The following is a 12566-nucleotide window of genomic DNA, read 5'->3' on the forward strand; positions in this document are numbered from 1 at the left end:
GATGTAAAAGGTCTTTGTAGCAGAATGCAGGTGGTTAAGTCATTGAGAGAGTGTCCTTTCTGCTTAAAATGGCAAGAAACTGTTTTTTCTTTGTTATCTTGTCTGATATCTGTTTTGTGGGCATTAATCCTTTGGCGAAGTGTCTGAGATGTTTGTCCAATGTACATAGCAGACGGACACTTTCGGCACATGATAGCATAGATTATATTTCTGGATGCGCAGGAATATGTGTTCTTGATCTTATAACTCACTTGGTTAGGTCCAATAATGGTATCAGCAGAATGAATATGTGGACAAAGCTGGCAACGGGGTTTTTTGCAAGGGAGGGTACCAGGGTTGGTATTAGTGTGGTATGTCCTGTGGTTGTTGGTAAGAATCATCTTGAGGTTAGGTGGTTGTCTATAGGAGACTATGGGTCTGTCTCCCAGAGCCTCTTGGAGTATGGTATCCTGTTCCAGTATAGGCTGTAGTTTATTGATAATGTGTTGGACAGGTTTAAGTTGGGGGCTGTAGGTGATGACAAGTGGTGTTCTATTGTTGGTTTTCTTGGGTCTGTCTTGAAGTAGATGGTTTCTAGGTATTCATCTGGCTCTTTCAATTTGCTTTTTTATTTCTCCGGGTGGGTAGTTGAGGTTTATAAATGCTTGGTAGAGATCCTGAAGCTTCTGGTCTCTGTCAGTGGGATTAGAGCAGATGCGGTTGTATCGAAGGGCTTGGCTATAGACGATGGATCGTGTGGTGTGTTCTGGATGGGAGCTGGAAGCATGTAGGTAACTGTATGAGTCGGTGGGTTTTCTGTAGAGAGTGGTGTCTAATTTTCCATTGTTGATTTGTATTGTGGTGTCCAGGAAGTGGATCTCTCGTGTAGAATGGTCCAGGCTGAGGTTGATGGTTCAAGACAGACCCCAGACTAACACGGCTACATTTCTATCAGTATTTATCTTGGGCATTGTTCTTCTGTATTATTAACTCACTTCAAATCAGGACTGTTTATATTTTTTGAAGAATGTTTGGATGTCAAAAAGTGGTGTCAATGTAATAGTGAGGGAGAGATGTTGGGAACAAATAGGAATGGCTTTAAATACCTGCTTTCTCTTGCCTTGGGTTTCAAACTCAAGAATTTTAAAATGTATAACTAGACTTCCCTTGAAGCTATACCTGAGCTATAGATTCTAATTTTTTTCCTCAGGTTCAAAGTGATTTGGAAGCAAAAGTTAGCTCTGTTTCAGCATTGCTCAGTAAACTACAGGAAACAGATAAGCAACTGCAACACATCACAGAACAGCAAACAAATATAAAGACTCAACAAGATGAGAGATCACGTCATGACCGAGTCAGTGAACTTGAAAAACAGATGAATGTGTTCATGGAACAGCGGATTCAACATCTGGAAAAGTTACAGCAGCAACAAATACATATTCAGGTATCTTTATAGAACTATAGACCCTCTTGCTGTTTCTCTGTCCATATGTCTTGGTGATGGCTGCTGTTAAATTTCTTTAACTGAATAAAGCTGCAACAGTACTTTCACATGTATGAGATTGTTATTATGCCCATATGTCTGTGCCAGGGGAATTAGTTTGGTGGCTTCTTCCTTGGCTAAGCAGTTGAATTACAGAGGAGAATGTGTAGTACGGGACATAGAAGTTTTATGATTTAATTCCAGAGAGGGAGGATGGTCCAGTGATTAGGGAGCTAGCCTAGACCTGGAGAGCCTGCTCTGCCACAGACTTCCTCTTTGACCTTGAGCAAGTCACTTGGCTTCTGTGTCCCTTAGTACTTCATCTGAAAAAATGGGGATAACACTTCTCTATTTCATAGGGCTGTTGGGAAGATAAATGCGTTAAAGATTGTGAGATAGTTGAATACCAGTCATGGGAACCAAGTACCTTAGGTTGTTTGGGAAGCTTTCAACTCAATAACAGTGCTATCAGGCATGTTGTAGGTGATTGTAGCATAGGTAGACATACGCAAGCTAGCTTTAATCTATTTAGCTTATGTATCAGATCAGTGAATCAGCATCAATGCATATTTCAGTGCAGACTAACTCCATCAGTAATTGTTCACAGTTATGGATGGATTTGAACAGCCTGCGCTGAAGCTCACGTGCTGCCATAGTTTCACTGTTCCACTACCTGAGCTGCAATTACACTCTGTGAATGCCAATAGACATACCCTAAGAATTTGGGGTGGGGATGGGGAGCGAATTTTCCCCTTATCCTTCTGTCTGTTTTTGAGAATCAGCCAGAATGAGAGGGCATGATTTTTTTCCTCTGTTGTGGGTTTGTGGTTTTGGGAGGTTTTTTGAGATTCCTTTTTGTCAGTTTTGTTTTATTCTACCTTTCAAAACAATGAGCACATATTAGTTTCCTTAGCCTGCTGCCTATCATTTGTCCCCCTCCTCTGAATTCCAATTAGTACAATTATATCATGTATTTGCTTGTTCAGAGCACTTGTTAAGTAGCTATAGTTTCCTTTTCTAAAATTAACTTTGTAACTTTTGTCTCAGTCTCATCTCATTAGCTCTGCAATCAACACAGGTGGATTCCAACCAGTTAACATACCATCTTCCAATTCAATGGCAAAGCATTCTACAAAACCAGAGCTACAACAACCACTTACCAGCCAAGTTTCTTCATGTCATAGGAATTTATTCTCAGTCAATGCTTTGCCCACCCAAGGTGAATAATTTAGTTAATATAGATAATTAATTTGTCTTAATCTTGCTTTCATAAATTTAAGACCATATACTACTAAGGAATAACAAATATTTTTTCACAACTAATTTTATCTTCATTAATACAGTGAATACTTCTTAAATTAACTACTAAGTTTATATCAAATTAAAGTCAGATTTTGGTATTTAGTGGAGACTTGTGCTCAGCCCAACTGATTATATTTGAGAGGCCCAAGATTGTTCTATAAAAGAGAGAGAATATAGAAATTTGTACGCAGTCTGACCATGCTGAACTTTGCCTTGGACTCTTTTGTTAGGGTATGTCTGCACTGGGTATGACATCTCCCAGGATACAATCTGGGCTGTGGAATCACTGTGCTCCCTTATCTCTTCAGCATAGATCTTCTCTTAGGCTGTGTCCAGACTCAGGGGTTTTTTCGAAAAAAGTAGCCTTTTTTCGAAAAAACTTCCCCTGCGTCCAGACTCAAGCCGCGTTCTTTCGAAATTAATTCGAAAGAACGCGGCTTTTCTTTCGACGGCGGTAAACCTCATTTCACGAGGAAGAACGCCTTCTTTCGAAAGTTCCTCTTTCGAAAGAAGGCGTTCTTCAATGTAAATAGGGCTTCTTCAAAAGAGAGCATCCAGACTCACTGGATGCTTTCTTTCGAAAAAGCAAGCCGCTTTTTCGAAATTTCTCCGTGCAGTCTAGACGCTCTCTTTCGAAAGAGGCTCTTTTGAAAGAAGCCTGCAGTCTAGACATAGCCTTACACTGCTATGCCAGTGAAAAAAGTAGCCCCTCCAGGTTTTGCCTACATACAGCCATCAGCATGTTACACCCAGCTAAATTACATGAATGTTCTTTTAGCCAATCATGAACTATAAACATGAAAACACCTGCAAATCCCTCCAGCTTTGTACCCCAGAAATGTATATCTTACACTTCCCAAGATTCCCCAAACACTTCAGTTAGGTCACACTACTTTAGGTAAAATATAAAAATAAGTTAAGTATGGAAAAACAGATTTTACATGATTATAAGGGATACGGACATAAAAAGTCAAAATCGGTTACCAAAATAAATAAAATAAGAAAATCACAATATAATTCATAAACTTTGTGAACCTAAGGAAAATGTGAAGCAAACAGCATTTCTCACCTCTCTAGATGTTGCTAGCAGTTTACTGTTCATAGTACACTGGGTGGATTTCCTCCCTACCTGGGACCATCTTCCCAGTTCAAAGTCTTTCATGCATTCTTGCTTCAGTAGAGGTAGGAGAAGAATGCAAAATACCTCTTATTTTTATACCCTTCTCTTCCCCTTGAGGAATAATCCTGCTGGCGTATAGATACAAAGTTTCCCGTGTATGTGAGACTCAAGTGTGTCTCAGATGAACTGTACATTTTTTGCTTTCACTATCTGTGTACATCACGTTTTGGATGATATGCAAGTCCTCCGTTATTTCTAAGGAGCTGATCTGTGGGCATTCCCCAGACTCACAAAATGATGTGTAACGAAGTAAACACAGCAAAAGGCCATAACTCCATATACAGTGTTAATGCAGCCATAATGTTCAGTAGCTCATGAGTTTTCAAATAATACGTTACAAGGCATACTTTGTACAAAATAGATCACAGCCATATAAAAGTGGTGAATAAGTTGGCCTACGGGAGTTTATTTTGAGGTAAAGCGTGTCACATTGAAGTTGGAAGGTGTAATTTTCATCTTGCATATCATCCCAACACTGGCTCTGGTGGAGATTAGCATGTTAATAATACAAGTGTAGTTGAGGCTGCATGAGTAGAGGAGGGAACTAACTGACCAGAGTAAGATCCTGTCCAAGAGCTAGGTACGGACTTGTGTGCCTACTCCCTCCTACTGCTCATGCTGTGGCAGCTACACTTCTATTTTTAGCATGCTAGCTGGATCAGAGCCAGCATGGTGTGTCTTTCTGAGCTGGAAACACCTTCCACCTCCACTATAGACATATTTCACTTACTCTCCTCAGTACCAAAATTACTATCTGTTTTTAATTTTTTTTGTCTAGCAAATGGAAATGGTTTGTGTTAATTTCATGGGGATATTTTAAACTTCTGTTTGGTTTCTTTTTCAAAAACAATCTTTTAACTTTGGATTTTAAAAAAGCATGTTTGTAATTTTTTTTTCTGAATGTAAGCATATTCAGGTCAATTTGGAAATTATGGCGTTCATACACAGAAATCACCTCTGAAGACACCAGCTCCTCGGAAATATGCTCCTGTACCTGTATCAAAAGACATGAAAATCTCTCAGAAAATTTCAAAGAAAGAGAGACCTATAGCAGAAAAGGAAAATCTGCCCAAATCAGCATATGGAAGTGTTGAGGGTAAGAGCCAGAGTAAGGTTCAGAAATAGCCTTTTTCCCTTCAGTGATATGTGCATGCATGGCCAGTGGCTATTACTGTCTGCATCTTCACTTTTTCTGAAGGCAGTCTCATAGACTCATAGACTTTAAGGTCAGAAGGGACCATTATGATCTAGTCTGACCCCCTGCACAATGCAGGCCACAAAATCTCACCCACCCCTCCTAGAATAATCCTCTCACCTATATCTCAGATATTGAAGCCTTCAAATACTTTGAAGACCCCAAGATGCAGAGAATCCTCTAGCTGTGATCTGTACCCCGTGCTACAGAGGAAGGCGAAAAACCTCCAGGGCCTCTGCCAATCTACCCTGGAGGAAAATTCCTTCCCGACCCCAAATATGGCGATCAGCTAAACCCTGAGCATGTGGGCAAGACTCATCAGCCAGACACCCAGAAAGTTCTCTATAGTAACTAGAAAGTTCATATTGGATTAAATGAATCTAGGTTATATACATCTTCAAATGTTCTAAAAATGTGTATGGTGAAGGCTTAGTGCTGGAAGTAAATGAATGACTCCCAGAGTTCAAGGCAGTACTGTTAACATGCTAGGGCTATGTCTACACAGCAGCGTTATTTCGGAATAAGCTATAAAATAAGCTCAGAATAGCACGTCTGCACACATAATGTGTTTCGAAATAGTGCTTTGCTATTTTGAAATAGTGCATCCACTTATTGGATGCTTAATCACATTTAAGGCCACCCAGAACCAGTTCAGGCAGGGTATCAGGTCAGTAGTTACTTCGTGTAGTTGCTGCTTGAGGCTGAGGCTCGTGCTTAAAGGGACCCCCCTGGACAGCCGTTTCTCAGGTTTCCCTGCTTGCTTGCTGTTCCTCAGAGAGGTAGGCAAAGCATTTTCTCTTCTTGCTCTGGTTGCCCTGATTCAGGACACCACGGCACTCTCTGCTATGCAGCAGGAGCTGCCTCTGGGCCATCTTTAGCTCTTGCAGCTTTTGCTGTAATGACTCCCACACATTGACGGGACACACATACCTATCCAAGCCCCAAACCTATCCAAGCTTTTGCTGCAAGTCACGCAGCAGTTTCTGCAGGCTGCCTCCCAGGCTCTGCAGGAACCCAACACCCAGCTCTTGTGGCAGACCCTCCTCTAGTATGTGGGGGAACAGCTCCAGCAGCTGGAGGCCAGCCACCGTTGCCTGGATGCTGTGCCCCACCGCATCTGGTGTCTGGACAACAGTGAAGACTAGTGGGACCACTTTGTTCTGGGGGGACCAACAGTGGCTCCAGAAATTTGGAATGAAGAAAGGCACCTTCCTCGAGCTCTGTGAGGGGCTCGCCCTTGCCCTGAGGTGACAGGACACGCACATGAAGCCCTCCATCCCCCTCTAGAAGTGTGTCGCCATCACCCTCTGGAAGCTCTCCACGCCGGATAGCAACTGATCTGTGGGAAACCAGTTCTGTGTGGGGAGATTGACCATCGGGGCCCTGGTCATGCAGGTATGGCATTCACAAGCTATTGACTCAGGACAGGGGAGGAAGGAAGGAATGAGCTTCCCCAGGTGAAAGGGGGGTTGGGGTGCGGGTGGTGCAAGCCCCCCCCAATGGGTTTGATCTGTCGCACCCTCACAAAGCCCTGCCAGGGGGTGGGATCATTGGAGAGGGTTGCTCTTGGTAAGTGAGGGGGAGGTGAACTCTCAGGTGCCTTGCTACCCCTGTGATTCTCGATTTGTTTTGTCACCTTCTGCAGGTGGTTCGAGTGATCAGCACCATCCTGCTGCGCAGTCATATGCCTTGCAGATGTGGATACCATCGTCAACAGATTTGGCGCCCTGAGCTTCCCATGCTGTAACGGGGCCATTGACGGGGGACACATACTTATCCAAGCCCCAAACCATCATACATCAAGCTACATCAACTGGAAGGGATACTTTTCGGAGGTCCTGCAGGCTGTGATTGACCACCAGGGTGGTCAGGGAAGGTGCACGACGCACATGTCTTTAGGAACTCGAGCATGTTCCAGAAGCTGCACGCCAGAACTTTCTTCCTCAACCATAACATCAGGTTTGGGGATGTGCACATGCCCATCTGCCTGGTGAGGGATGCAGCCTGTCCCCTGCAGCCATTGCTCATGAAGCCACGAGCCACCTCAACCCCTCCTGAGAGGCATTTAATACCAGGCTGAGCAGAGCCTGCATGATGGTCGAGGGTACCTTCAGCCACTTGAAGGCGCAGTTTAGATACCTCCTCAGCTGCCTGGAACTTGGAGAGCACAACATCCCACATGTGGTTCGGTTCGTGCTGTGTTCTGCACAGCATGTGTGAATGGAAGGGGGAGGGCCTTCCTGCCAGGGTGGAGGGAAGAGGCTGGTCGAAAAGGCAGAGCCTACGAGCAGCCGCGCACAATTGCTATCTTGCAGGCCCATCAGGGGGCTGTGCACATCCGGGAGGCCCTGAGGGAGAGCTTCTCCCCTGGGGCACTCTTCCCTGGTCTGCTCCACTGGGGACTTCTGCTTCACCCCTCACTGCTGTCCCTCCACTTACCCTTCCTTTCCCCCCCCCTTCCTGATGAAAAAATAAAGACACCTCATTTTCTGGAAAAACTAATCAGTCTGTATTTTACATAACTGTGGGGTCAAAGAAACTGAGGAGAGATGGGAAAGAATCTGGGACAGGGGAGGAGAAAGGGGGTGTTGAAAACCTTGGAGGAGGGAGCTGGAAGGTGGAGGAGAGGCTCGGGGCTGGGAGTGGTGCTAGGCTCTGTGGATTCCATCGCCACAGTTTGTAGAAGCAGTCAATGTAGAAGTCAAGACTCTCGTCACGACCGTTAGTAGGGATCCACATAGAAGCCTTCCTTTTGTGGGATTGGCTGGGGGGAGCAGCAAGGTCAGTGTGTTGTACAACGGTGTATTGGAAATATTCCTTTAGGCAGAGGCAGCCAAAATACGCTTCCAGATCGCCATAGAACTAAATCATATTCGTAGGAGTGGTGGGGCAGAATTAGAGTCCTCAGGACAGATTCTTCTGCTGGGCTAAGAGAGTGGCTGGATAGGTTGACAGTGTTGCTTATATGCACTCAGTGCTCCACCAGTTAATTCCACTTTCTGTATTTTCCATTCCCTATCCTGGTGTGCTAGGCATCTGTCTTTCTCCAAGTCTATCAGGTCACTTCTGGAGAGCATCAGAAAGTAACTCACATCAGTAAAAATGTACCCAGTTTAAGCTGAAATCCCCACATGGTCTAAAACAAAATGTTTTTCTGAACCTGGTTGTTGTGACAGTGGTGGTTGTCTTACTGTTGAGATCGGGGTGGGGAACCTTTTTTGGATCGGGGCCACTGACCCACAGAAGAATCAGTCTAGGGCCACACACAAGTGAGAAGTGCTCCCCCCAAAAACCCCTCACTGGTGTGGACCCAATTGAGAAGAGAGACACTCCCCACATTTCCATCCCATACCAGAGCCTAGGGCAGTGGTCTCCAACCTTTTTAAGTACAAGATCACTTTTTAAATTCAAGTGCAATCCAAGATCTACCTCAAACCCAAATACCCTGGCCCCGCCTCCTTTGTGCCCCCTTCTCTGAGGCTCTGCCCCTGCTCACTCCATCCTTTCTCTCCCGCCACCCCCATCCCCCTTCACTTTCATCAGGCTGGGGCAGGCAGTTGAGGTGTCCGAGGGGATTATAGGTGCAGGCTCTGGAAGGGTGTTTGGATGCAGGGGTGCTTGGGGCTTCAGTTGCAGAAGGGGGTTCATAACGGGTAGGTTTTCGGGATGTGAGTACCAGCTGGGCACTGCTTATCTCAGGTGGCTCCTGGGTGGTGGTGCTGTGGGGCTAAGGCAGGTTCACCCATGCCCTGACCTTGCACCACTCCCAAAAGCAGCCAGCAAACTCCATCCCAAGCCCTGTTGTGCCCCTTCTCTGCTCTGTGGAGGTAGGATACAGGGTAGAAGAGGGGGCATCTTGACATGAGCACCCTCCTCTCCCTCCCCTGCACAGCAAGCAGGAGGCTCCTGGGGCTGGGGGAGGAGAGGGGGAGGCAGCTCTAAAGCAAAGGGCAGGAGATGTGCAGCAGGCTGGGGTGGGGTGGCTGAAGTGCTGTGCTTGATAACCTCTTGGCCAAACCAGTCAGGATCACCTGTCAGAAGCTCCAAGATCTACCAGTAGATCTCAATCTACTGGTTGGTGACCACTGGCCTAGATTTTTTTTTTTTTTTTGCGCTCCTTCCCTGAGTTGGGGAAGTGGGAGCGGGGGGCAGCCTGGACTACCAGCATGGGCTCCCCAATGCTGGGGGAGGGACTGAGCCTCGGGGGGTCGGATCCAGGCAAGCAGGGGGCCACATCCAGCCCCCGGGCCTGAGGTTCCCCACTCCTGGTTTAGACTGTAAGATTCTCATGTATTAGGGTCTGGAGACATTCTGTGGGCTAGTTTACACTACAAAGGCTTTGCTGAAATAGCAAACTAATCTAGTGTTAACCAGACTATCGAAATTGAACTCTAGAAGATCTATCACTGCAGTGTCGAGTGAAGATGTGGCCTTAAGAAAAGAAGACTGACTGGGGACCTGAAAACAGTGTCCACATGTGTTAAGGGCTGTTATAAAGAGGATGGTAGTCTTTTGTTTTCAGTGTCTACTGAAGGTAGGACAAGAAATAATGGTCTTAATGTGCAGGAAAGATGGCTTAGGTTAGCTATTAGAAAAATACTGTCAGCATTGTTAATGACTAGAATAGGTTACCATGGCAGGTTGTAGAATTCTCATAACTGGGGGGTTGGGAACACAATTTGGGAAGACACCTATCAGGGATGGTCTCGTATACTTGGCTCTGCCTCATTGCAAAGTTCTGGACTAGATAACTTCTTGAGGTCCCTTTCAGTGCTAGTGAGTCTGATTTTTTTTAAAACCAAATTTATAATTAGTTCCTGTTGTGATATTCTCATCAATCTAGATAAATATTGAATAGTGGTTATTTTTTAAAATGAATGAAATATTTATTTCTTGAAATGAAAAGAAGCCACTTAAATGTATTAAATATGCTTAATAATAATATTGTTTATGTTTTTTCCTACTGTAGGTGGCGGAAGACTTCTGGAGCAGATTCTGAATTCTCAAGAAACTCCATTGAGACAAACTGAATCTTCCGAGAAGACATCATTAAACCGTACCAAAATAGCCTGGCATTCTGACAAAGAGCAGTAAGTAAACGTGACTGAATAAGTTCATACAGACTTTTTATTGTTAATATGACTTAGGTATGTGCTAGACCAGGGCTACTTAACTTTGGAAGCCCAGGGGCCTCAATGATACTCTCAGCACATGCCGAGGGCCACAACTTAAGTGTGATTGCATATACACGCAAATATATATATGCAAATAGCTTAACACAATGCCCTGGCACTCCCTGGAATGGGGTTTAACTGTTAATTCAAACTAAGGGGTTTATCTCGGAATCGCGCTTCTGTGCCACGTGTAGATGCGGGCAGTTATTCTGGGCTAGTCAGTTTCCAAAATGGCAACTGCCCGGGAACATTAAATCCCGCGCTTCATTTGCAATTTCGGTCACCCTCATTAGCTTCCCTAGTTCGAACCAGGGGGCTAGTGTAGACGTCCCCTTAAGGTTTAATACTTGTGCAGAGTTCAAATTCGTATTCAAATTCTCAAATTAGAAATCAGTTGTTTCTGAAATCAGTCAAGAAGCTGTGACATTTTAGTAACATGTAATTTTTCTAGCAGGCCTGCTACCCTGCAAACTGACTCAATCCCTACTTTTGAAGGCCCCCACCAAGATTTCAGTTCAGTTAATAAAACAGTAAAAAAAGCAGAAGATATACTTCTAGATCTTGGACAGCTGAAAAAAGAAATGCATGGCGTGCTACAGGTAAAGTGGGTAACCGTGTGGTTGGAATGACTAACCATTTCAATAAGAAATGTAAGCAGAATTATGTTTGGCACCAACAAAGATTGCTGTTGCTTCTAACTCTCCAAACAGAATTATGTTTACAAATTGATTTGTCTGAAAGGTGTAACCTGCTTGGCTGAACAGGGTTTTGGGATATAATCATCTTCCAATAAATATATATTTATATCTAGGTTATAAAACCTCTATGTTACTTTATCCAACCAGTAACTTTAAAAATCCAGTCTAAAGAGTAATAGTATTAGTAAATACCTTCTTCAAAGCTTTTTTTTTTAAGTGCTGCTTTCTGTTGTCCTCTCTTCTGTCCCCCAATACTCTAGCTGTTCTCAACCTTTCCAGAATACTGTGTCCCTTTAACGGTTTCATCTTTTTCACGTGCTATATTGCTTTTATATATTTTCAAGTTAGTGCCTCAGACATGACTATGTTCGACAAGTTTCAGATCTCTTTCCATTGGTTTAAGTATTGTGCCTAACTTTGCAAGACACTGATCTTTCCCTGACACTGATCTGGCCGGTTGAGTATCGTTAGTTCACTATAGCAGTAGCCACTATAGTGACTACTGCTTCAGAACTAGTTGGACGCAATGGCTTTAAGTCAATGGCAGTTGCTCTCCACCTTACTGGAATGGGTCTTAGAACTGGTGCTAGATTAACTGTAAATCAGATTAATGTATTCAAGTTTAGAAAAATTATTTAGTATGTTAAAATAATCATTTTTCTTAAATTTTAGCCAACAAACCCTGTTGTTGCACCTAGTCTTGCTGAATATCATCAGGTCTCCAAGCCATCTATACTTCAAACAGTTAAAGCACCAAAATCCATATTAAAGGATGCTGAAAGGATTTTAAGGGATGTACAAAACAATAAAAAAGTCCTTGAAGAAAATTTGGAAGCCATTATCCGTGCAAAAGATGGAGATGCCATGTATGCCTTTATTAATGCTTTGACTACAAACAGGTGGGAATCTTATTTGCTCTTCTATGTTGCTATCCACTCTATTCTACACGTATTGCTAGTTAAAAATATTGATCTCGTTTAGAGCAGAGGTGGAGACAGTTACACATCATTTAAAATCAACATACAGAAAAAATAATTTCTCACCCTAGTTCTTATTTCAGGTAAAGTCCTTCTCAGGCCAGAGATGTCCTTTCTGACCTGTGTCTAGCAGTTCTCTCCCATCCTGTCATTACAGTCCTTTTGCTTCCAGGTGTTTTATGGTATAGTTGTCAAGATATGAACCTGCGCAGGGAAACCCCAGTGGATTTCCAATATCATGTGACATAGTTGTGGGTGTTTGTAGCACCTGAGAGACCATAAGTCAGTAGCAGTATAGCACAACTATATTCTTCCTGGACATCCAACACTCCGGTCATCTTAAGAAGAGGGCTGTGCTCACAAAATCTCATGATACCATCTAGATGTTTTGTTAGTCTTTTAAGTGTTTCCAAACTGTGTGTTGTTTTTTTAAGTTTTTCCTTAACAGACTAACTTGGCTACCCCTCTGAAGCTTTTCTTCATTGTTGTTCCTGATGGGCTGATAATAGGCTTTTGCCGACATTGATAATAAATATGCAGTTAGTATTCCTTATTTCAGACACAAAAATGATACATTC

At 43.6% G+C, this 12566-nt stretch overlaps 1 protein-coding gene across 15 annotated transcripts in view; it reads left to right on the top strand.

Annotated features, from left to right (window-relative positions):
• Window positions 1-12566, top strand: part of KIAA0586 (KIAA0586 ortholog) — a 115593-nt gene that overhangs the window by 27289 nt on the left and 75738 nt on the right. For 12 of the 15 annotated variants that reach the window (XM_075926295.1, XM_075926308.1, XM_075926305.1 and 9 more), the window contains 6 exons: window positions 1190-1423; window positions 2510-2681; window positions 4852-5040; window positions 10109-10229; window positions 10765-10912; window positions 11684-11910. In XM_075926295.1, the coding sequence (XP_075782410.1) occupies window positions 1190-1423; window positions 2510-2681; window positions 4852-5040; window positions 10109-10229; window positions 10765-10912; window positions 11684-11910 (1091 nt within the window). The remainder of the gene's footprint in view (window positions 1-1189; window positions 1424-2509; window positions 2682-4851; window positions 5041-10108; window positions 10230-10764; window positions 10913-11683; window positions 11911-12566) is intronic. The other 3 variants (XM_075926303.1, XM_075926306.1, XM_075926307.1) reach the window with 3 other exon arrangements.

The sequence above is a fragment of the Pelodiscus sinensis genome, chromosome 4 (assembly GCF_049634645.1).
Source record: "Pelodiscus sinensis isolate JC-2024 chromosome 4, ASM4963464v1, whole genome shotgun sequence".
NCBI lineage: Eukaryota > Metazoa > Chordata > Testudines > Trionychidae > Pelodiscus > Pelodiscus sinensis.